We start from the raw sequence: 25,481 nt of genomic DNA on the forward strand, positions 1-25,481 counted from the left end.
GTGTGCTGACCCCGACGGCGGCCGGGGCGGGGGACAGCCAGCCAGAGCTGCATGCCAAGCCTGCTCGGTACACACCTGGGGCTGGAGGATGCCCCTGGCAACAAAAGCAGGTGGCACTTGGACTTGAAAGAGGGACGTGTGCCCTTCTGTCCTGTTCCTAGACCTGGAGCCCCACTGCCTCCCTCCCCCCAGCTCGGCCGCCGTCCCGTCCTCTGCGGGACCTGCGTGTCGGCTGCAAACACAAGCAGCGTCCTTCCCCGTGTGTGCCTTTCGCCAGCTTTCCTATCTGATGCTTTCCCTTATCCATAGGGCTTTAAAAATAGACTGAGGATACTAACAGTACCTGCGCCCTAAGGGCACTGCAGCCCTCCTTCCCAGGCCGGAGCAAGTATGCTGGCTAGTGTTTCCCTTTTTTTTTTTTTTTTTTTTTAAGATTTTATTTATTCATTCATGAGAGACCCAGAGAGAGAGGCAGAGACACAGGCAGAGGGAGAAGCAGGCTCCATGCAAGGAGCCCGATGTGGGACTCGATCCTGGGACTCCAGGATCTCACCCCGAGCCAAAGGCAGGTGCTCAACCCCTGAGCCACCCAGGCGTCCCCGACTAGTGTTTTCCGTGCGTGACGTCCCCGCACAGACGCGATGCGTCGTACTCAGACATCACTCTCCCATTACCACTGCGCTAGGGGTTGTGGAGGGATTTACTTCTGGGCTGAAGGCATAAAGATTCTCACTAGTTGTTCTTCTTAGATGAACTTTTTTTTTTTTTTAAATGCTGTTTCTACTTGCAGAGATTTAACTGACCCGAAATTGATGATTAAGGATAGTACGGGGGTGGGTGGGGGGGATCCAGCCCACCCCGCTGCGCTGGGCCAGGACTTCTCTGTAGACGTGTGGGTCTCTTCACGGCACGTCTATGCTGGTCCTTAGGTCCGTGTGTCCGTGAATCCCTAACTGTGATGGCCCCTAAAGGGGCCTTGTTGTCATCGCTCATCCCCATTAAAGTTATGAGCCATGTGGGGCACGCGGCTGGCTCAGTCTGTGGAGCTTGTGACTTCTGATCTCCGGGTGGTGGGTTCGAGTCCCATGTTGGGTGTAGAGAGGACTTAAAAATAAAACCTTACAAATAAAGTTAGGAGCCATGTGACAAGTCGTTCCCAAACTGCAAAACGTGGTTGCACGTTCATTAAATCTAGAGATAAATCTGATGATACACGACATCTTCGCTCTCTGATTTGTGATCGTGGGATAGGGCTCTAATTGTTGATGCCTTTTTTTTTTTTATGTCCTTCAGCAGGAACTTACAAGGTCAGGCCATCCTGCTGAATCTACTCCTAGCTACCTTCTGGTTCTGTTACTACTGTCAGTGGGATTTCCTTTTACACCAGGCCTCTTGATGGCTTCCGATTGCTACAATGATCTGATCGCACTGTGTCTGCCAGCTTGGCGAGCTCACTCATTTTACTTTTCTTTTACAGAGAAAAACATATAAACGGATTTATTTGAGAGTGAGAGCGAGCGAGCATGAGTGGGCGGAAGGGCAGGGGAGACGCGGGCGCCTTGCTGAGCAGGGAGCCCAAGGTGGGACTTGATCCCGGGACCCCGTGATCAGGACCTGAGCAGAAAGCACATGCTTGCCCGACTGAGCCTCCAGGGGCCCCAGAACTCACTCGTTATAAAAGCCTGTAAGTCTGTGTGGGTTTTCTGTCCGGGTAGTTTGCAAACAGCCACCGATTTCATTGCCATTTTGGTGTCCGCACGTCGGCCTCCATGTGCCGTTGCACGAAGACCTGCAGGCACAGCCGGCCCTCGGGTGTGATTCTGTGTTTTCATGGACGCGACTAATACTATTCCTGTGCGCGAGGGATGCCGCGTACTTCTGACAGATCCCGAAGTCCCTTAGAGAACCGGCTGAGGGTCTGCTCTTCTCCTTTGCGCTGTATTAATGAGTGGAGAACTGTGTAATCCCGCGGGCGCCACTGAGACGGTCACTGTCCCCCCTAGGTCTCCGAGTGTGTTACCGTCCTCGCCTTTGACACTGGGAAACATCCTTGCAAGACTGTAATAACCCAACTCAGTCGTGACATTGTTCAATGTTTAATTTAAGGCAAATGGCTACACGTGACTAATGCTTTACACGGACCTCCCGGTTGTAGGGGAATGTGGAATACGTGCACGCGTGGACTTCTGTGCTGTCTTGTGCAAAGCTGCAGAGCACTGTACGATGAGCGGGAGCGGGGGATCCCTGGGGGGCCCAGCGGTTTGGCGCCTGCCTTTGGCCCAGGGCACGATCCTGGGGTCCCGGGATCCAGTCCCGCATTGGGCTCCCGGCATGGAGCCTGCTTCTCCCTCCTCCTGTGTCTCTGCCTCTCTCTCTATGTCTCTCATGTATAAATAGATAAAATCTTAAAAAAAAAAAAAGGATGAGCGGGAGCGCGCTGGCCTCCCCCTCCGACAGCTCCTGGGAGACAGCACTGACTTCCTCCTTGAAGGTCCGCTGACACTCGTCCGCAAAACCCCCGAGCATTTTTGAGGCAATGGTATTGATCACGGGCTCCATTCCACCAGAGTTACTTCCTGATTAAGATTTTATATTTTGGGCAAATCAAACTCCAATAAAAATATACAAAAAAAAAATTTTATATTTTGTGGGGACGTCCAGGGGGGCTCAGTGGTTGAACATCTGCCTTCGGCTCAGGGCATGACCCTGGGGTCCTGGGATCGAGTCCTGCGTCCAGCTCCCTGAATGGAGCCCGCGTCTCCCTCTGCCTGTGTCTCTGCCTCTCATGAATAAATAAAACCTTTAAAAAAACAAAAAAGATTTCACATTTTGCCCAGAGTGGAATTATGTTTTATTTTGTTTTCCTCTTTCAACTCTTCCTTATTTCTTCTGAATTGTGTCCCTAACACTTTTGGGTGCAGTGTGCACTGCCTACAGAGCTATACTATGCATCCTGTCCTGCCACCTGGTATTTCACACACATTATACAGGAGAAACAGTCTTGGTTTTCTTTTTTCTTTAAGATTTTATTTATTTAGGGGCAGCCCGGTGGCTCATGGTTTAGCGCCGCCTTCAGCCTGGGTTGTGATCCTGGAGACCCAGGATCAAGTCCCACATCAGGCTCCCTATGGGGAGCCTGCTTCTCCCTCTGCCTGTATCTCTGCCTCTCTCTCTCTCATGCTGTCTCTCGTGAATAAATAAATAAATAATATTAAAAAAAGATTTTATTTATTTATTCATGAGAGACGCAGAGAGAGAGAGAGAGAGAGGCAGAGATACAGGCAGAGGGAGAAGCAGGCTCCATGCAGGGAGCCCAATGCGGGACTCGATCCCGGGACCCCAGGATCATGCGCTGGGCTGAAGGCGGCGCTAAACCAGTGAGCCACCCCGGCTGCCCTAGTCTTGGTTTTCTTAGGTAATCTGCAGGTTAGTTTTTCTTTTTTTTTTTGTTTTTCTTTCTAACGGGGGTCAGGTTTTTTTGTTTTGTTTTGTTTTTTGTTTGTTTATTTGTTTTAAGACTATCTGTTGAGAGCAGTTTCAGGTCGACAACAAAATTCAGAGGAGGCTATGGCCGTCGCCCGCATCCCCACTGCCCCCTACAACATGCCTCCCCATGGTCAACCTCACTCACCGGAACAGTCCTTTTTGTAACCGTAGATGAACCCGTCTGTCTGACCCACGGCAACGGGCCCACCCTTACCACCTCGTAGGCGGTACCGTCACTCCTCTAAAGCTCTCTGCCCCGTTCCCACGTTTCCCCACTGCCACCCTGGCAACCGCTGGTCCCCGTACTGTCTCCACGGTCTTTCCTCTTCTAGAACATCACAGAGCGGGACTCCTACAGCACGTCGCTGTTTTCGACTGGCTTCCACGCAGCGATACCTACCCCGGCCTCCCCGGCCCTCTGAGACTTGAGAGCTCATTTCTTCTCAGCGCAGAGGAGCGTTGCCTTGTCTGGACGGAGCAGCTTATCGATCCGTTCATCCAACGAAGGGCGTCGTGGCTGCCTCCAAGCTTTTCGACAATTCTGAATAAGGCAGCTTTCCACGTCCCCGTGCAGGCATCTGTGCGGACGTATGTTTTCGGCTCTTCTGAGCAAACACCAAGGTGCGGGATCACATGGTCAGAGGAAGCTTGGTGACACGCCGCCCTCCGAAGCGCTGTGCCGTCCTGCATTCCCGACGACGGGCGCGAGCTCCTGCGGCTGCACACCCTGGTCAGCGCTGGGTGTTGCAATTCTGTTTTTATGCTTCTGCGCTCCAATATCCACTCTTCTCACATGTTCGCAGTTAGAGGCAAGGAGTCGTCGATGGTTTTCTTGTGTTACTGTTTGGACTCTCTGGCCTGCTCCCCATGTGGCTTTCCTGGGTGCCCACCCCTCCTCCTGGGCGTCTGCGCTAGACGTCTGCAGTTGTGCAGATTTTACAAAAGACTGGCTTTCGGCTTTGTTCCTACCTACCTCACACATTTCTCATCATTCTCGTAACTTCTGATCTTGGTTTTTGTAACCACGTGCTCTATGTTCCTTAGGGTTATTCATTTGTCATGCTCCTAATTTCTTTTTTTTTTTTTTTAAGATTTTATTTATCCATTCATGATAGACATAGAGAGAGAGAGAGAGAGGCAGAGACACAGGCCGGAGGAGAAGCAGACTCCATGCTGGGAGCCCGACATGGGACTCGATCCCAGGTCTCCAGGATCACACCCCGGGCCAAAGGCAGGTGCTAAACCGCTGAGCCACCCAGGGATCCCCATGCTCCTAATTTCCATTCTGCTTCCAAGAGTAGAAATGGTGGCTCGGATACGGTTTTTTTTTCAGCCTTATATAATTTTCTCCCTGCAGTACACTCATTTTTTCATTCTAAAGGCCTGCTACTTTCATGGTGATTTCCTCCGTGATCCACAAGTGGCGTGTGCGTTAAAAGTTTCCAAACACACGTTTACCTGTTTTTGTTTTGAACTTTTTCTGTCGGTTTCTGATTTAATCACACTGGGTCAAAGAACGGGGCTTGTATGAAACAGATGGCTTAAAATGTAGTGCAAAAAGTAAATTAAAAAATAAAATCGGCTCAGGTCATGATCTCTGGGTGGTGAGACTGAGCCCTGTCTCAGGCTCTGTGCTGAGCAGGGAGTTTTAAGATTCTTCTCCCTCTCCCCCCGCCCCCAAATAAATAATCTTTAAAATATGTAACTAAAGATACTTTTTCCCAATGCACCCTCAAATCATTGTATGTTCTGCTTCTCCGAACTGGGGTCTTATTATGATACAACCACGCCTGCAACTTTATGCGTCAAAAGACACACATTCAGAGCGTCTAATTATTGCAAGTCAAACCTTAGTTTAACAATTTGTACGACATCGCGTTCCTTTCTCTGCGCACGACTGTGTCCCATATAGTCTGCGTCTTGCAAGACATTCTCGATCTTTCCAAAGTGCAACTTTCAATAAACCTTTCAGACAAGACTGCCAGTTAGCAAATTCTCTCAATCGTTGCCTGGAAGGCTTTCTTCTGCTTTCAGTGTGCGGTGTAAGCTTGCAGACGGGTGGGGACTTCCCCGCAGCACCCTGACAACACCCCACGCTCTCCCCTGGCACTCACTGTGCCCGGGTGGGCTGCCCCCCGGCGGTCGTTCGGGTGCTGGGAAGTCTGCGTTTTCCCTGCAGACCTTCTCTCTGCCTCTCGCTTTCTGGAATCTTGCTAGATGCCTCCAGACTTGGATTATCTTCCCTTTTCCTTTTAGTTCTCAGAGCATGCTTTGGGGACCGTCTTCTCAGTTCTGGCCAATCTCCAGCAGCCTCTCTTCCAAGTCCCCCGTCTATGTGCCCACTTGGGCACATGGAAGCCAGCTCCTGTTTTCCCAGCTCTCTCCGTGATGTAGGGAGGTGACACTGGCTCGTTAATCCTCCTTAAACTGAATCCAGCATTTTTACAAAGCCAATAACCATATATTTCACTTCTAAAACGTGGACTCTCTCACACCCACCTGACCTGTTCCTGCCATTTCTTCCCAGTGTGCTTCGCTTTGCCCTTCGCGACACTGTGCTTTCGTTCACCTCCCTGAGCACGACGCACACAAAATCGAAGCCCTGGTCAGGCCCACTCTGCTGCCTGTGGACACCGGCGATCTGGACCCCCATGGGCTGCGCCCGGCCGCCCGACCCGAACCGCCCTCCGTGGGTAGTGGCCCCGCAGGCCACTGGAAATGGCCTGGGCGCTGCTCCCTCAGTAAAAACACCTGCCCCGGGGCACAGCCAGGTTGAGTCCTTCTGATTTTCCTGTTTTACACTGTTTTACGTGCTACGTGTGCCGAATTAATGAGGACTGGACGGAAAGGTGCTCAAAGCCTCGAGTGGCGACACATCCATCCGTTCCCTTCATCTCTGCTTCAGGAGCTGGGACGCATCAGATGCTCAGCAAGTAACCCTGGAGCCAAGAAGGGAATCCGCTCTGTACTGCTTGAAGCCCGCTCCGCCGTCCGTGCTCAGCCCTCACTGCCACTGCCCAAGCCGGTGTCAGATCTATGGGATATGTGAATGCACACCCTCCAGATTTTCAAACCTTAAAAAAAAAGCTTTAGGCTTTAAAAAGTTCTTCTGATGTAGTTTTTTTCTGACTTTTTGATTAGAGCGTCAAAGCGGATTTCCATATGAATGTTAATGCCGAAACTTAGATGATCTCAGTTTAAATGAGACCACTGGTAAGCAGTGGAATGCAATAAATTAAAATGTTCCTAAGTTTCAAAGCCAGCATTAATTGGTGCTCTTTTGCGTTGCAAGTTTTCAAAAACGGTGCCTCACATTATGCCTGATACAGAAAATCCTGTTTCACACATCTTCTAACACTTGAGAAAACATCTTTTTGGGGCCCCTGGGTGGCTCAGGGGTGGAGCACCTGCCTTCAGCTCAGGTCGCGACCCCAGAGTCCTGGGATCGAGTCCCACGTCGGGCTCCCTGCATGCAGCCTGCTTCTCCCTCTGCCTGTGTCTCTGCCTCTCTCTCTCTCTCTCTCTCATCAATAAATAAGATTTTTTAAAAAAATCTTTTTGACCACACGGGAAGCTCCCAGCTTTTATTTTTGCTAAATTTCAACCCCTTTGTAATTAAGCAATTTAAAAATTCTGATTATTCTAATTCCTCCCAGTCCTAAACCTGACAGTTTATTGTACTTAAGCTCCCTGGGAACCCAAACCATGAGCCAGTTGCGTATTTCCCGATCCCTCCCCGGGCTGCCCACCCGGGAGCAAAGTGTGCGCCGTTAGACGTGATTTGCCTTTAATCCCCGTCCTTTCTCTCCCGTGATGAGCCCATCCAGAAATTTACAGAACGAGAACAGAAGGAATCACAGCAAGGTAGACAATCACCAAGAGCACAGACACACAAAACCAGCCTAAGTGCCAACACAAACATGCCGAAGTCAAGAGGACCTCCCCACGAGGAGCCCCCCAGGTAACGTCCAGGTGCCTTTACGCTGTATCCTGAGATAACTCATGGGGTGTGACTGTCAAGTTGGGCCCACTAAACAGAAACACAGGGTTTCCCCCCGCTTTTTGGGGGTGCAGCGTGCCTATGACGCCCCACCGTAGCTGGGAGGGTGTAAAGGAAAGAGCCAATTACCATTAATTCACTGGACAAATTCTGCGAGCGTTCTGAGAGCCAACACCCACCTCCCTCAGCCTTCTCCGACGCCTGAAGGCGCATCTTGCTCACGGATGAACAGAACACGGCAGGGGCAGGGGGCGGAGGGCGGTGGTGGTGAAGCCCAGGTGCTCGCAGCTCTGGGGCCCGGACGCCACAAGGCTGGGAGCCCGCTGGGGCCTCTGTCCTGCTGGGCGCCTGCCGCCTCAAGAACAGCTCCCCACAAAAGCAACGCTGAGTCTTTTTTTTTTTTCCCAAAGCAGAAATCCTTTTTGGTTTCTCCGGGTCAGCAAATACAGGTGGGCACGAAGAAGGCAGGTCGGCAGGTCTCTTGGAGAAGCCAAGTTGCATGAAACACGCTTTCGAAAAGCAGGGGCCGCCTGTACGAGAAGATCCCACGATCGAGCTGCCCCCACCCCCCGTTTTAGAGCGTGTTTCCCTGAAAGGGGAACCGAGCCAAGGCCCGAATCTCCGGGTGCGAGTGCAAGAACAACTTCCTCTCCTGCAGGGCCCGACGCCTCTGCACAGGTGCTGGGCCACGGCCCCGGCTCCAGCTGCCGGCGTCCCTTACCCTGGTGGCCTGTGAGCCGGTCGGCCGGCGCCGGGAAGCCTGGTCCTGCCAGGTCTCGTGGACTCGGCGGGGGCGTCTGCTCCACCTGGTCCTGCGGGAGACAGAAGCACGAAGGCTGTGGTCAGAAGCAGCAGCCACCCTGGGCCACGGTCCCCATCCCCCGCATTTCCTCCTCCTCCCTCAACTCCTTGAATTTATTCACCTCCTTGGGCTTAAATGGCCCTTGTTTAAAATACACCGTCAAAGGGAAGTTAATCACAAAAAGGTGCCACCTGCTTCGCAAGGGAGCCGGAAGAGAAGTTACTCTAGGTTTCTGGCTTAAACTGCTTTGCCTGAACAGCAATCCAGAAAGAGTTATTGCCAACCGCTGGATTTAAGCAATGCATGTAAATAATTAGCATTCCGGGGAGCACGTGCATTTTCTGCAACAATTACTGGTAATCAAGCCCTGGGCGGTCTGTTATCTGCTAGGAAACACTCGGAGACTGCTTTATGGTCGGCCCCTCCGCAAAGCAGAGGGGCCCGGGGGCACTTCGTTCAGACGTCAGGAGGGGAACAACAATTTCAGGCGTAAGTTAACACGGCAACGTCGCTACCGACTCTGGAAAGAACATCTTCATGAGGCCATAACCAAGCCAACGAGAGACGGGTTAAAATGTGAGAAAAGAGACTGGGCCTCTTCATATTTACACATTCAGAAAATACTAGCAGGGATTACCTTGGGGTAGGAAGGGGTCAAATTTCTCTTCCAGATTCAAGAGATTCTGGAATTCTTACAGGGCGCACGGATCGCCGGCCAGTTAGGGGTCAGAACCGTGCCTGCGAGGCCCATCTCCTGTGCTGCCGACGTGTCGGTACAGACAGCAGCCGATGCAGCAACCTCATCCCTACGGTGCGAAGGAGCCTCGTGGTACCGCAGACGGTTGCAGGTGCGACAACCCGCGTGCGTGTGCCAGCAGGAGCCAACGTGCGTGCAGAGCGTGCAGCGCCGGGCTGGGCTCCTACCCTACAGACAAGGACCTAGGGTGCAGAGGGTCACGTCCACCTTCCTGTCCCCCGCTGGAGGGGGCAGGCCTGGGATCAGATCCCCGGCTGGGGGTGGGGGTGCTCCAGGGTCCACGCGGCTTCCTGCCAAAGCTGCCCGAGAAACTCAGAGAAGCTCATTGGTTTCGACTCGTCGCTTTCTCACCCAGACGCTCCCCAGCAGGTGGTTCTCTGTCCAGAGGCTTCGCCGGGGAACAGAAACGGGCGGACGATACCCCACCCCCTCCGCTGTGCCAACACCAACCCGCGTGTCCATGTGCGTGGGTCTGCTCGATGCCGTGCTGGGGACCCGCTGGCTAGGGCTGGGGAGGCAGGTTTGCGGCACTGGGGAGGGTCCAGAAGGGTGAGCCCGCCAACACCTACCCCACAGCCACACCGCCCCCCGGGAAACCTGGGGCAAACGGATCCGAGCCCCAGCGTGCAAGCGCGATCTGCACTGCTCGTCCGTCCCCGAAAACTGTCTCTTTCTTTTTGCTGTTTAATCACAGATGTGATACTTGCTAACTCCGGGAATCTAGATGCTAGAGCGAAAATTCAAATGAACCTCTGTCCCCTCCCCCGGGGAGGGGACCCCATCAGGTTTCGGTCTGTCCCCCCCGGAGACAAGAAGAAACGCACAAAGGCGGTTGCTCTGCGGGCGGCGTGGGAGTTTCTCGCCGGGAACGTACAGGCTACACTCGGACCACGTGGGGGTTACAAGCGACCCTGATGGAAAACGGGATTCCTCATCAAGTGACACGTGTCGCTAAACTTGAGCCCGTCGTTCTGAAATTCCCCACGGCCGCAGGGCATCTCCCTCGGCGCTGCCAAGCCCTGGGCCGCTCCACGGCGGGGACGAGCGGGGTGACCCCGTGAATCCGCGCCGTACCGGTAAGCGCGCGGCCAGAGAAGGACCAAGCTCCTGGTTAGGAATGAGGGGAGGGCTGGCCTGCAGGACACGGGGTCCGGAGGCAGGAGCGAAGCCACCCGGGAGCCCCGCCGAGGTGCCGAGGACAGAGCCGGGTGGTCAGGTCAGTGCACAACCTGATGCCGCCCGGCGCCCGGACCCCCACCTGCAGCGCAGCCCCCGTGCTGAGGCCCCCCGCCTCGTGTCTGCAATGCCACGGCCAGCATCCATCCTCCCAATCCGCTCTTTACCACCGGGGGTAAATATTTTTTTTTCTCCTCCAGATTTTAAAACACGCAGGCCATTTTTTTGGGAAACAGAGCAGAGGTACAATAAGAATGAGCCTGAGTCCGAGGACAGCAGGTAGGGTAACAGGCTGCACACCCGTGGACTCTGCACGGCCGGTGTGCACCGCGGGACCCTGGAAATCACCGGGGTGAATGATCGCGGTCCTGCCTCTCCCCCTCCTCCATTAACACAAGATGCTATTTTAAAACCTTGGTAAATTTTTTTTTTCCCCAGATACTAAGTGACTCTAGTCAACACCTGCAGCCCTTGCAAGCCTCAGCATCAGTAACAATCTAATCAACAACTCGGCGTGTCCGAGTCTGTCCACATCTCCAATTATTTGCATCGGATCCCAGGAAGCAGTAGAACCACTGGGCCAAAGGCTTCCCACGTATTTTTATTTTTATTTTTTTATTTTTTTGCTCTGAGCCTAGATACGTAGTCAAGAATCTTGTCCACGCACTTCACCCTTCCACCCAAAATAGAGGAGAACTGACCGTTTCATAGCATCTGCGGCGGACAGAGACTGCTGATTTTTCGGGAAATTTTTCTGGCCAATCCCGGAGCTAAACCATGGCCTGGACCTGTGGTTTTCAATGCAGGTCTTTTAAAATATTTTATTTATTTATTTATTCATGAGAGACACAGAGAGAGGCAGAGACACAGGCAGAGGGAGAAGCAGGCTCTTCACAAGGAGCCCGACGTGGGACTCGATCCCAGGACCCTGGGGTCACGCCCTGGGCCAAAGGCAGATGCTCAACCACTGAGCCCCCCGGGTGTCCCTCAATGCGGGTCTTCAATACGGAGGCTGACCATTCTCCAGAGCTTCTTAGCCCTTGTCCTGCTTCCCCGGGACCCCCTGTGACGGGTCAGCTGCAGGGGCGCCGGAGGGCCCGAGGGCTTTGCCATCAAGCCAAGCCCACCCGCCCTCAGGAGCCGAGCTCCGTGGGGCCGGGTCTCTGGAGTCTGAGTCAACCTGTCGGTGCAGCTGTGACACAGGGAGGTGACCCCCCCGGGGTGGCTGGAGGGTTCACGCTCAGCACCAAGTGCCAAGCCAGGGCTCAGGGACGCGCCGCCCTCCAAGCCCCAGACCCCGGCTTGCTCGTCAGGGCTCTTCCTGCATGAGCCCCCACGCGCAGGGAGCAGTTGGCCCACGCGTGTCATAAACGCCTTTCCCATCCCGTTGGCCTGTGGTTTTAACGGAATGGTTGATTCTCAGAAATGCAATTGAGCGTAAGCAGGTGCCCTGAGCCTCGTTTCTGGGGTCCCTCTGCAGGCGACCGCCGCCCTCATCCCCTCGAGGAAACCGGAGAGCCCCCGCGGAGGTTCTGTCCTGGCCTTTCTTCCAGCTGGGGGTGTTCCCCGTTCATGTCTCAGACCTTAGCTCACGCGGACGGGAAGAGGGGAGACCAGAAACCCGCTGTGCCCGACCCGGAAGGTCGCCTTCATCCCACAGTCACACGTGGGCCCCACATGAGCCGTTCCTGGGCCGCGGCCATGATCTCCACCTGCACGGCCTCTGACACCTGGTCCCTGGCACACACGTCCCCTGTTGCTGCTCCTGCGTGGATCGCCCTGTTCTTCTAGCTTCGTTTCAAGGGTCGCCTAAGCGAGTACACCTTCTCTTCTGGAGTATTTACTTCCACGCAAAGGAGCAGTGCGACCCACTACGGGTACGGGCGCTGCTGGTGAGCCATCCAGTTGAAATCAGATGTGCGCCGGGAGAGGGTAAACCAGGGACACAGCCTCCCTGGAGCCCAGGCCCCACCCAGCCTGTCCTGCTGCGGCGTCCCCTGCGCAGACTCTGTCCCCGTCCCAGACCCCGTCACCCCCTGCACGTACCGCGGTCCCTGAGCACCCCCTTGTCAGTGGAAGCACGCCTGACCCCGTGGAGACGTCTACGTGGAAGACAAGTAACCTCTAGACCTCATTTAGGCAACTTTGTCACCGGGTTTAGCAAATGCAGACACAGGACGTCCCGCGAAACCGGAATCTCAGTCCAACTAACCGTCCTTTGGTGTCCGTGTGTCTCGTACGTAAGACTCAAAAACAAACAAAAAACAAACATAAAAACCTCAACAGGTAGAAGCTACAGACAAGAAGCCTCTTACCCCAAGAAGCGGGAAAAGGCATCATAGTACGAAAAACGCTAGTGTCTATAGCACAAAGCCGGCGTGCAAGGCCGGGCGCGAACGTCCCTGCGCTCTCCAGAGGCCAACGGTGGCCCTGGGCCCGGCTCGGGGTCGTGGACACGGGGACAGGAGTGGTGGGCTTGTGGGCTTGCCCCTGGGCGGCTCGGTCCCGTTGGTGCGGGTCCAGGTCAGCGGGCCTCCCGTGGGGTCAGCAGCCAGCACAGCAGGGCGTCCGCCCGCCCCACGGCCTTGGGGGCCGAGTCCAGGATTTGGGCCAAGCGGCTGCCAGCGGCGAGGGCGGGTGTCCCTTGACCAAGGCCCTTAGGGCCTGGGCTGCCTACCTGGAGGGGAGCTGGGCGCCCGGGCGAGCCCCTCTGCCAGCGGCGGGTCACATTGCTATCTGGGCCGGGACCCCAGCCCCCCTCGGCTGGAGAAAGAGTCTCTGAAGTCGGAGGCGGCATCCAGAGCGGTGGGGCAGGAATCCTGCCTCCCTGAGAGGAGGCGCAGTGGCCTCCAGATGGGGTAACTTTGCGGATATCTTCCCACCCACGTCGGGGGGCCAGGACAGGGGCTGATGACCCCGCAGGGGCGGGATCCAGGGGCCCCACAGGACTCAGCTGTGGGGAGAGTGAGGGGAAGACGGGATGAGGGACTGATCCTCCAGCTGGGCGGTGCTGTCTTCTAGAAGGTTCCTTGCTGTGTCACACTTCCAGGGGTGGTGAGTGCCCACCGCCCCCCCAGCCTCACTCCTTCTGCCTCTTGCTGGGCCCAGGCTTGTCCAGAGGCCTCCAGCCCCTTCCCTGGAGCGCTCTCTCTCTCGCCCCCCGACACGCAGAGACCCCTGCCCATGGAGGCAGGTGCTTCTCGCCCCCGCTCTGCTACCCAAGAGCCCAAAGTTTCAAAGATCACGTGGAAAAAGCACCTCGCGCTGGGGTGTGAGGCCGGGTCCTGGCGGGCAGGGCAGCGGGTGTCACCGTTAGGTCTCAGCCCAGGGCACCAGCCCCTCCAGGAAGCACTGCTGGGAGATGCAGACTCCAGGCCTGCGGGCCGTGAGCTCCCGACTCCGGGGGTGGGTGGAGCCCCAGCTCCTCACCCCGCGTGGTTCGCTTCCATGGAAGGTTCCAGCAGCCGCCTTCCACCTGGCTTCCCTCCAGTTCAAAGGCACAGCTCACCACGGGCAGGCCTCCCCGTCCTGCTCTGCCTGGGGACGCTGAGCTACCTGGAACGTTCTCTGCCTGGCCCTCCACACGCTCTGCGCGCTCATCCCCCAGGCCCTGCCGGGAAGCCACCTCCTTCTGGAGCCTTCTCTGACAGCCCAGATGAAATGGTCTCGCACTCCCAGTGCTGCGGTGCTCTTTAATCCACAGCGGAAGGTAAGGAGGACGAGTTGGCCAGTGCACACCCCTCCCTGCTCACTGACGTCCCCAGATGTGGGACAGGGATGCCTCTGCCCCCCCAGAGAGATGGTGAGGGTGCAGGGAGGGGGAGAAGGGGGCTCCCCAAGGAGATGGTGAGGGTGCAGGGAGGGGGAGGAGGGGGCCACGGAGCGCTGTCACAGGGCGCACCCCAACCAGCAAGAAGAGCGTGTCCCAGGCCCACCCAGAGGGAGACCCGTGCGCGTCAGCCGCCCGCACAGCCTGTGCAGGGGCCCTGAATGGCTCGTTGCCACACTGGGTGCCACCAGCACCCGAGGCCCACGTCGGACCCGGCTCTCGAGATGGGGAACGTTCACGGGGTGGATGGAGCAGTTTCCTTACTTAAAAAAGCAAGAGGCCCTGGCGAGCGTTGGGGCGGGGGGTCTCAGTGACTGGCAGTGTCGCGGTCAGCATGGGGCCTGCCGGGTAAGGACCGCGCATCGGCCGCAGGCACACTCTGAGCCAGCCCCTGGGGTGCCCGCTGCCTGTGTGCCCTCGTGCACCTGCGCTTCCGTGGGGCCGGCTGGCGGCGGCGTCACACGGGCTCGGAGGAGGAAAGGAGAGCGCGGAGCAAGGGGTGTCCGGCGGTAGACTCGGCCGTGAGAGCAGGCGCTGCCCCCGACACCAAACAGCAGACGCAAGGTCCGCAGGCGACACCTGTCTCTCGTGGTGTCGGGGAGGCCCCGCCCGCCGCACGACCTCCTCGGGGACCTGAACAGACAAGGGCGCCCTGCCTCACTCGCTACACAACCCAAAGGGCACGTCGCGAGGGGACGCGAAACGTCTTCAACCAGCAAAACGTGGAAACGGAAACATCCACGCAAACGTCCACGCTCCATGGGCACCAAACCACCCATGCCGCTGCCGCCGCTGGGGGCGGCTGTGGGCCGGGGCCAGGGCCCGTCCAGGGACGCCCACCCCCGGGCTGCGGGGGGTAAAGGCTCACGTGGCTCACCCAGCGCCCCCACGGCCTTCCCCGCAGCTGCCCCAGCAAACCCCACCGTCGGGCCCAGGAGTGACAGCCTGGCGCGGGCCCCACCACCGCCCCCGGGACCCCGGCCCCGCCACACAGCAAGCCCACGCCCCGAACACCTGGATGGGAACACACTTGCGGGGCTGCGGTCGTGGGCTGCACAACCCAGGTAAGGCCGTCGAACGCGTCGGAATCGAAACCCACGGAGGGACGAGCTTCCCGCAAGAGAAGAACACGCGACTGACCGCATCTGCGGCGGGACCACGTCCGGCCCCACGCGAAAAGCACCGTCTACCATCTACGAGAAACCCCCACACGTCCACGCCCCGCTCCGCGCCCTTCGAGGCCAAAGCAGCACAGGCGTGGGCGGCCTCACACCCGCTGCGCGTGCCAGCGCCAGGCACAGGAGCACGTGTCCATCACGCAGGTGGCTGCCAGGCGCCAGGGGACATCCTCCAATGTACCTGAGGTGACGCACACCCCGCCCACGCTGGGACCCTAGGGCACCTGCACGACTCCCGCCACGACCTAAGTTTACACCATTTCCACCGCTTTCTGAGAAACCTCGGCCCCAAGCCTGTTCATCTCACACACGCTTCTCCCCAGAGGCCTCAGCAGCGTCGCGCTCTCCCTGTCCGTGGAGGCGGCATTCCCATGGCGGGTGGCTGCCGGCCCCAGGGGAGGAGCGCCGGCGCCCGGATCTCGGACACGCGCGGCGGGGGGGCAGGGAACGCAGGTTTCCCGGGCTGCGGTCACCTCAGGGCCGGGGGAGGGCGCAGCACCACGCACAGGTGAAGCACGTGAGGACGTTCCACGCTGGGATTCACGCACCTGCACTCGCCTGTGTCCCCCCCCCCCACCTCCATCTCCTTCGGCTCCTCCTCCTGTACCTGCATAACCTCCTCCTCCACCTGCATCTGCTCATCCCTCTTCCTGCACCTGCTCATCCCTCCTCCCCCTCCTGCACCTGCTCATCCCTCCTCCTCCTCTTCCCCTTCCCCTTCCTCTTCCTCCTCCTCCTCCACCAAGACTCCCACCTTCACTTCCCCCACCACCCTCTTCAGCCTAAGGACCCGGCCGAGGGTCACTCGTCAACAGCAAACCGGATGTACACGCGTGATCACATAAGGCAAGTTCCCTTAACCTCGCACCTGACTTCCCTTCAGTTTTCCCTTCTCAGAGCAAGTCCCAAGCAAAGCAGAAGCTGGCGGAGCGTCTGTGACCCGGATCCCGGGCCCCGGGCCAGCGCTCTGAGAACCGGGAAGAGGTCAGACCCCCAGGGCACGCTTCGGGAATCTGGGGACCCTGCTCTCAGCCACCAGCCGTCGATGCAGAGAACAGGACAGCTCACGGGAAAACTGAGGAGGCCAAAGGCTCACGCTCCAGGAGGACGAAGTGGCCTTCTCAGCCCTGCCCCCACTCACTGCCACAGTGGAAATACTCGGGCGAGAGCCCACGAGGGCTTCACCCCTCCTAGAACCTGGAGACCACAGCAGGATTCTCAAGTCTGCCCCACAGGACACACGGACCCCAAAGCCCGCCCACGGGCCGCGTGTCGTTGGCACAGCGCTGGCAAGAGGAGACGGGCCTGTCCTCACCGTCTCTGCTTCTCCCCGTGCTCTGCCTGGGTCCCCGACGGTCCTGCAGGACCTCAGCCCCACCCCGCCAACCCCAACCCCACCCCGATCGCCTGCAGGGCTTGTGTTCCTGCTCGCCCCGCCCCCCTGCAGCCCCCAAAGGGAAACCAGGCCTTCGCACGTGCACGGCCCTCGGCTACACCCAGGACTTCAACTCTGGACGCGCCTCCCAGGGGAACCAGCTACAAACGGCTGGTACTGAGGCCCCGGCTTTGCTGCGGGAAGGAGCCCGCAGGGACAGACGGACAGCCATCACCCCAGAGGCCTGCCGGGGGTCAGAGGTCAGACCCACAATTTCCCAAGGGGCCTGCGTCTCAGGAACCCTAACGGGGGAGGGTTCAGAAAAGGAGCCGGATGCTCCAAGTCCGTGAAACCTTAACCAACAAGAAACACGATGGCGCCCGCGCTCCCGGCGGTGAGGACGGCCCCAGGTGTCCTGCATCTCAGATTCGACCGTCCGCTCTGGCTTTCATACGAGGCTGATGGTTTTCCAAAGTCATTAACCTACTGACTGAAGTGCAACCAGCGGCCCATCTCGAAACTAAAACGATGTTGTAACTTTTATTTAAAGGAGGCCCCGTGCCCAGCATGGAGCCCAACGTGGGGCTTGAACTCACAACCCTGCAATCGGGGGAGCCCTCGGGCAGCCGTGGGCCCCGGCCGGGGAGTCGGGGTGCCAGGCATCTCACCCCGTCCTGGGGGGACCAAGGACTCCAGGCCGACGAGCACCTTCCTACTGCCTGGGTCACGCGGCGCCGCACAACTGCCCCACATGACCTAACAGACGAGCAGGTGCAGCTTGTTCAGGGCGCCGAGGGTCCCCGTGTGAGAGCGCCTGTCGGACCCCCCAGCACTCGACATGCCCTCTTCTCCTCTTTCGCCCCAACCCGCTCCCGGGGGGGCCGGACCCCTGTGGCCCCTGGACAAGACGACCAGGGAGGCGGGGCAGCTGGCCGGGCCAGCAGGCGGCGGGAGCAGCACACCAGGGACATGGGATCATCAGGCGCCAAGTCCCTCCCCCGCTGCCCCTCAGTCTGTTCTCTGGGTGAGAAAACAGAGACCGAAACATCCGCAGGCGCTAACATATCGCGAATCTGTCAGAACGGCGGGCAGGGAGCACCTGGACGGGCGTCAGGGTCTTCGCCGCCCTAGCAGCCCGGGGCAGGCGACGACACAGAAGTCTGGGCTGCTGATTAACGGGGCAGACGATCGGGGCCCTCAGGGTGGTTCCCGGGGGTCAAACCCAGCGCGGCGATGACATCGTTCTGATAAACCACGAACTTCCAAACGGAATCAGATGTGCTCTGATCCTGGCCCTGCGACCGCTGGCCAACCGGGACCCCAAGCTCTGGAAGAGGGGCAGTTCCCTGCTGTCCCCTCCCCGGCACAGACCGCATGCCCTGAGCATCCGGGGGCTCGGGGGCCCAGGCCGAAGGGCCACCGACGAGCTGAGCCCTCCCCCGGAGGCAAAGGGAATCAAGTCCCCCCGCTACACGCAGGCCTGGACTGAAAGGACGAAGCACAGACGTGAACACGAGGCCGCGTGAATTCAAAGTCCCGGGGACCTGGCCCTGGCCATAGTCCCTCGGCCTCTCAGGCCTTGAGCTCGCTGGTCGGGCCGCGGGGCCGCCCTGAGGCCTCCCGGTGGGGCGCAGAGCCTCTGCCCGCCAGCCTGCCCTCAGCGACACCACCGGCAACACCTCGGCTCAAACCCGGGCGGGAAGCACGTGCCCCGAGGCGGGAGGGACCCCCGGGACCGGGCCCCATTCCCGCAGGGCACCCGCACATGGCGGCGCACGGCCCTCCCCCACCGCGTGCCCCCAGGTGGCAGAACAAGGGCAGGCATCTCTTCCTCGAACTTTCTGAAAACATTTCAAAAGCTAGCAAGGGTTCTCATTTGTCCTGCGGGCCCAGGAAAAAGCCCCAGGGTTTAATCTGATGTAATCCGGGGGGCGGGGGGGCGGCTCTTCCCCACTAGCACGTCCCTCTCGGGCAGGCGGAGGCCAGGCCAGGGGTGAGCGGCGACCCGGGGCCCCGAGCTGCAGCCTGGGCCCCGACCACACCCCACCCGAGCCAGCTGTAAGGGTCTCCAGGGGGCAGGCGGGAGGGCAGGGAGGGGCAGGAAGGGGCTTCCAGAATCTGCGGGCCGCGGCTCCCAGGCCTTCCTCCCACGGGGCTGCGTGTGGGGCGAGCAGCCGGGACGAAGCGGTGGAGCCACAAGGCCCCGGGCACAGCAGCCCAGGCGGGGTCAGGAGCACCGCGGGTCCCAGCCCCGGCAGGTCACCGGGGACCCTCACTGCGCCGTGAGCCCCGGGTTCCCGCGTCGCCAGCGCGACAAACCCCGTGATTCTGCGCAGATCAACCCCCTCTCTCCTGGTTCTCCGTCCTCTGCGGAGGGAGGCCTCTGCACAGGCTCCCAGGCTGATTCTGGCCGCGGCGGAAGACGTGCTGGGCCTCACCTCGTCCGAGGACCACGGCGCCGGCGGCGTGGGGCAGCTCCGAGCCGCCCCCAGGACGGAATCTCAAGGGCGAACGGACCCTCTCGCCCTAGTAAGTGAAGTGGAGATGGTTTCCGTGTATCGGAGAGCCGGCAGCCCGGGACAGAACCCCTGGGACACAGTCGCTGCCCGGAGCACCCACGGCCTGCGACACGAACCAGGGGTCCCCTGCAAACCTGGGGGGCCTCCCGGGACACACACGTGGAGCCGGGGACACCTGCACGGGGTGCCGGGTCCACCGTCCACCGGGTGCTGGCTACTGTGCGCACGTCAGGCGACTTTGCGGGCAGGGCGAGAACCCTGGGAAAGCAGCAGGACCCCCAAGCACACGCGGCAGGCAAAGGTGCACCCCCTGCAGCCATGACGGAGAAGCTCCTGCACGAGCCGCACGGAACTGAGCTCTAGAAAGGTCTTGCCTGGGTGCTGAGGGCAAGGGAGGCCTGCTGTCAGGCCCAGCAGGCCCGGGCACAGGGAGCAAGCTGCAGAAGGACCCAACGGCCACGTCGGAAGCTCCCTGCTCCCGTAAGAAATCCCCCCATCGTTACAGCAACGCTAAAAGGCAGAGGGAAAAAACAGGGCTAAGGACACCCGGGGGGCTCAAGGATTGAGCGTCTGCCTCCAGCCCAGGGTGTGACCCCGGGGTCCTGGGATCAAGTCCCACATCGGGCTCCCTGCATGGAGCCTGCTTCTTCCTCTGCCTGTGCCTCTGCCTCTCTCGTGGATAAATAAATAAAGTCTTGAAGAACAAAAAAAACCAACCCCAGGCCTCCACCACGTCTGACCACAATCCAAATCCAGCAGGCATGAAGAGAAAGTGGGGTTTGTCGCGACACAAGGCATCAGCAGAGACACGCAGGTCACCAGGCAAACAGCAAAGATGACCCGGGAGGCGGGGACGTGAGAGCCCGTCCACATGTGCTCAGGAGGCGGAGAGTGAGCCAGCCTCCAGGACAGGCCCGGCCGGCACCCTCACTCCCCAGCTACTGGGCTCCAGCGAGGGAAGTGGATGCAGGCCTCTGGGACTCAGGGTCCCCACAGGCCACGCGGGGAACAGCACCCACGTCAAAGGGCTTGCTGGGGAGACCGCCTGTGGCGAGGTGTGCAGACCCCAGGACCCTGCACCAACCCTGGTGACGGGAACCCCACTCTGCTCCAGCTCGTGGGGGGGCAGGGGCGGCGCAGGGGCGGCGCAGAGGGGGCTCCTTCAGGGTCACGCTCACCCCTGCACACCCGGAAAGCAGGCGGGTGACAGCGCCCCACAAGTGGCAGGGCCACTGCAGCTTCAACCCCAGCAGGGCCTCACCGGCACGCAGGTCGGCTGAAGGCCCGAGCTCCCCGGCCCGCGAGCAAAGGCCTCATGCCCAGAAGACGGGCGCGTGTGTGGACGAGCGCATGCATGCGTGGGCAATACACGCACCAGGACGGACACCGTGCACACACAGATAATCCACAGATAACGCTTCGGCCAGGCCTGCCCCGCGACACGTTTCTTTACCTTGGAGCCCCCGCGCGGTCGTGATCCTTGCTCAGCATCAGCAGGTCACACCTGGGCTTCTTCATGTTCCGGGACCCACAACGGGTTTGCTGAAGCTGTCTGCTGTCACTCGGACCCCAGACCTCCTTCCCTACAGCGGGGTCCCCGGACCAGCAGGCTCCCCGGACCCACTGAGAATACTGATCCAGGGCGCTGTTAACCCTGCCCTGGCACCAACCTCGGGGGAGCCCCAAGGGGCAATACCGCGGTCCTGACAGCTGTCAGCGGACCCTGGGCCACACCGGCCCCGAAAGCAGTTGCTGGGAACCACACAGGCCCCTCCACTCCAGGAAAGCCCCAGGCGCCAGGGAGCCCCGTGAGACAGGACGCTCGGGGTACAGACTGCACGAATGTCGCAGCCCAGCAGGCCAAGTGCCAGGCTGCCACACAGACAGGCTCCTGTGACAGTGTCCACCGGCGACCGAAGCATCTGCGCAAAAGGACACTGCATGCCGACCCGAAGGCCGGCCGCCCAGCTGGCCAGGAGGGTGGGGAAGGGACAGGAGGCAATGATGAGACATGTTAATTATATCTGAAACCTGCGTGTTCTGAAATGCTGCCATCGCACTGGTCCCCAGAAATACTCCGGGGACCCCTATCCCCACTGGCCGCCCCTGCGGCAGACGCTCAGGCCAGACAGAAGGGGCGGCTCCGACGTCCTGCCCACACCCCCGCTCTCCTGCCGCACCCTGAGGACTTGGCCTCCTAAATGCACTCTGGCCACTGCGGTGTCCTAGGCTCAGGCGCCCACGGCTCGCCCTGAGGCAGACTCGGGGTTGCTCAAAAGGGGCTGTGGGTCCATGTCGCACAGCAAGCAGGGCAGGCATGATGGGGGCATCCTCACGCCACGCCCAGGGGACAGGGTCCAGCCCAGGGCCGCCGAAGTCCGCAGCGTCCGTCTGCGCTGCACCCGAGACCCCCGCCCCGGAAGTCAGACATCGAAATCCACTCCACAGCCATGTGCTCACGAAGAAGCAGGTTTTTCGGATGCACGTTAGTGCCTGGTTCCCCAGGACACCCCGTGACCCTGCTGGCAATCAGCCCAAGAAGGTGGGGAAGCTCAAACTGCTTCTCAGAGCTCCCAGCTTTTCGAACCAACGCGGAGATGTCTGTGACCGCCGACGGCCACTCACAAGCCCGTCGAGGGCCGGGACCTCCAGCAGCCTGGCACAGCCTCACTGACCCCAGGGCTCGAGACTCTGCTATCTGACCACCTCGCCGCCTAAGGACCGGAGAGGCACACCCGGTCTTCACGAGGCTCAGACCCATGCTCTTGGTGCAACAGGCCATCGGGACAAGGCGGACAGTAAGCAAGGACCTCACTGTGCCACTCTCTTGTGGAGGAGTTCAGAGGGCGGCGTGTGGAAGGATCGTGGGAAAGCGCAGGGCAGGTAAGCGGGGGAGCGAGCCGCGACCTAAGTGAGAGGAGGGAGGACCTCCCTGGAGAGGAGGAGTAAGGAGCCCGCGGGCTGCCAGGGCGCCGCTGGTGGCGGGAGGGCCCTTGGTGCAGCGGGAGCGGCCGCCCGCGCGAGGCAAGCTCGTGAGGGATGTGGACGAGGACACCAGCCCCCAGCCGGCTCCCCTGGGAAATCACCGCGCCACCTGGCTTCCTGCACTTTTATCCCACCCGCAATGTACCAACAACGGAGGCACCTGCTTTTCCGTGAGTTTATGGCCCTTTGATCGTTTACCTTCCAGTTTTTTAAAGCTCCCCTACCAAGTGTTCCCGTCCAGTCCCTTTGTCATAAATGGGCTCCCAGGTTCCAGCAACAGCTGGCGGAGCATCCACCCCCCACCCAAGCCCCGTGGGCCAGGTCGGGGGTGAAAAGCGCGCCCCACCCTCCCTCCCTCCCTCCGTCTGTCCACCTGCAGGAAGCAGAATGCCAGGCTTCCCATCCTTTCCCAAAAAGCCTCACCCACCGCACGCAGGGCGCCAGAAAGTTCAGTAAGAGGAAACCTCAGAATCACCTAAGTGTTTATTCTTTAAAGATCAATTATGGGAAAAGCTCTCTGAGGTCAAGAATGCTGCTCATTGCCAATTAATAGAGCTTCCGACACCTCCTGGGGTTTTGGGTGTCTTCCTAGTATAAAAGAAAAAAAAAGTAGTATGTTTTGTCGGGGTCCCCCTCCCACGCCTAAATATGTAGCCTGTGCTGGGGAACCGCCAGGCTGAGCCCGAGCGAGCGATGACGCGCGGCGGGGAGGCAGGGGCCCTGCGCCGGGGCGGCGAGCACAGGGGAGCAGCCCCCCCCCACCCCAGGTGAGGCACAGCCCGCGGAGGAAAAGAGAACAAGTGACAATAAGGGGCCCACGCAGGCCGCCACACGGGAATCGAGGGACAGAACCGAACCTACCCCACTCCCAACACTCAAATAGGAAATTTATTTCAAAAAGGATATTTTATTTATTTGAGAGAGAGAGAGAGCGAGAGCGAGAAAGAGCACGCACATGAGTTGGGGAGGGGAAGAGGGAGACGCAACCCCCCCTCCCCCGGATCGAGACTCGATCTCAGGACCCTGAGAGGCAGATGCATCACCCACCGAGCCCCCAGGCCCCTACACGGGAAATTCAACAAAGTTTAAAAGCTCAAGGCTCCACTACTGCAGGCGCTTTACCGAAACGGATGATTTTTAAGTTCCTGTTTCTGTCAATATGTAGCATTAAAAACAAACAAAACGCCCAAAAAAACCAAACCCCCAGTTGCGACTACCTGTTGGCCTGTTGCTGCATTTGGTGCTCGTGGACTCCGCCGCAGGGCTGGCGGGTGGGCGCCCTGTCAGGGTCCCCAGTGGGTCCCACCCTGGGTGCGGAGGGAACACACAGGTTCTGGGCGCCGGGACCCACCAGGGCAGCCCCCCGTGCGCCGTCCTTCTAGCGACAGGGGGTAGGACGGCCGCCGCTCCCTCGCCACGTCTCACACACCCAGACCCGAGGGCCTTGTGCGCGGTCGGCCCCCCTCCTGGAAGACGGGAGTGACAGGTCCCCATCCGGGACGTCGCCTGGGACTGTCAGCACGCGGCAGGCGCTCTCGGGCCTCGAGGCGCAGCGGCCGTGGCCCCCCCGGGGCACCGCCGCCGGCCACACAGCCTGAGAGGGACACCCTGGGAACCAGGACACCCACAGCTCCCTGCTTTCCAAGCCCAAACCGACCTCGCCACAGAGCCCCACAGCCCCGCCTCCACCACTGTGACAGCCTCCCCTGGGCCGGGGGCAGGGGGACCCCGGATGCTTGCGCCACACGAAGCGCAGGGGACGGGCCGTGACCTACCCGGGAGGCCTGGCCACGACCCCCGCAGAGACAGAGCGCTCCCTGAGAGCCGGGCAGCACCTGGGGGCACAGGTGCATGTGAGGCACCCAGAGGGCCCCACGGCCTCAGTGGCAGGGTGACCTGTGCACCGCGGCCACCCCAGGCAGGGCCTCCCAGGCCACGGGGCCGACTCGGACGGCAGTCAGCATCCGGCGGGCACCCAGAACGCACCCCGGACGTGCAACTGCAGGCAAGGGAAGCGTCCATGCCTCGCTGGCAGGCCCCGCGGCAGGTGACAGCGAGCAGCCTGGTGGCGGCTGGTGGCCAGGGCCGGGCTGCCCACTCTGAGCAGCCCACAGGGACCAGGGCCCGAAGCCCAGTGTCACCATCACGTGCGCCCCAGCCCACTGCCTTCCTGCCCGGCTGCCCCCCCCAGCCCCACACGCCCGCTCTCCAGCCACCGACGGGTGCAACAGCGCAGGGTGCGGCCCCGAGGTTGTGACCCGGGCTGGCAGGCAGCGTCTCCCGTCACAGGTGCCAGGCCAGCCTGACATCGCGACCCCGCAGAGGGTCCAGCACACAGCGAACACGCCTGCCCTGTGTCCTCAAGGCCACACGGGGGGACGGGGAACAATGGGGACGGACCGTGGCCGGTGGAGATGGGACGCACACGGCTCCAGGGGGCGAGGCAGTGTCGGGGCGACACCAGAGGAACCGCCTGGAGCAAAGGCGCGGACGTCGGAGCCGTCGGACAGCGCGTCCCCGCGGACCAGGAGGGCGCGGGGCGAGAGGGGCTGCAGGCTCCCTGCCGGGTGGCTCCGGGTCAGCCGGGGTGACGGGCCCCTGCACCGCGGCTTCTGTTTCCACGGCCACCTCTGCCTGCCTGTCCAACCCGCAGTGTCCCCGGGGGCTCGTCCGCAACCCCTGACTGCGCCTTGTGGGCAACGAGCTGTCGGGACCCCTTCTCCAGATCCCCCTTGCCCCTCGCAGCGCAGGAGCTGCCGGGCCGCCCGCCCCCGGGAGGATCCTATGCACTCACCCCAAGCACCAGGCCCAGGAGACCGGCTCAAACCACAGCAGCCCCCCCACAACCCTGGGGGAAGCTCGCGTGAACAGGAGCCACGCGCGGCAGGGAAGCCCCGGGGAGGCTGGCACCACGTGCAGCCTGCACTAGGCCCGTCGGACGGACGTGTATGGCTTCGGCTTCCTCTTTGGAAAGGGACCCAGGTGACAGGGAAGCGATGACCCCTCAGGAGCAATGGCCTCAGGCGTCATCTGCGGACCGCGGGAGGGGGGCCGGCCCATGAGGACGCGTGGCCGCTCCACAAGGCTGACGCCCAGAAGGTGCCTTCTTGCTCCGTGGCTGCGCGCTCGCCCCACGACGGCCACCGCCAGGAGGACCCCAGTCCCTGCCTCGCCGCCCCAGGAGCCACACGAGATGCTGCGACAGGGTCCGCTCGCATCTTAGAAACAAATGCACCACAGCCTCCTCGGCCACCTCCTCCTGCCAGAGACTCGGGCATCAGGGGCCAGCAGGTGGGCTGGGGTCCCAGGGGTCCCCGCGTCCCCTTACCCCGGCCCCGTGGCTCCCATTTCACTAAAGTGAAGCTCAAGCATCA

The 25,481-nt window shown here is 60.2% G+C and overlaps 1 protein-coding gene across 3 annotated transcripts in view; it reads right to left on the minus strand.

Annotated features, from left to right (window-relative positions):
• The window catches only part of GRB10 (growth factor receptor bound protein 10), a 155,841-nt gene that overhangs the window by 70,526 nt on the left and 59,834 nt on the right, over positions 1-25,481 (minus strand). For 2 of the 3 annotated variants that reach the window (XM_038562607.1, XM_038562608.1), the window contains exon 4: positions 8,208-8,298. The exons of the other annotated variant lie outside the window; for it this stretch is intronic. In XM_038562607.1, the coding sequence (XP_038418535.1) occupies positions 8,208-8,298 (91 nt within the window). The remainder of the gene's footprint in view (positions 1-8,207; positions 8,299-25,481) is intronic. 3 annotated transcript variants of the gene reach the window in all.

This window comes from Canis lupus, chromosome 18 (genome assembly GCF_011100685.1).
Source record: "Canis lupus familiaris isolate Mischka breed German Shepherd chromosome 18, alternate assembly UU_Cfam_GSD_1.0, whole genome shotgun sequence".
NCBI lineage: Eukaryota > Metazoa > Chordata > Mammalia > Carnivora > Canidae > Canis > Canis lupus.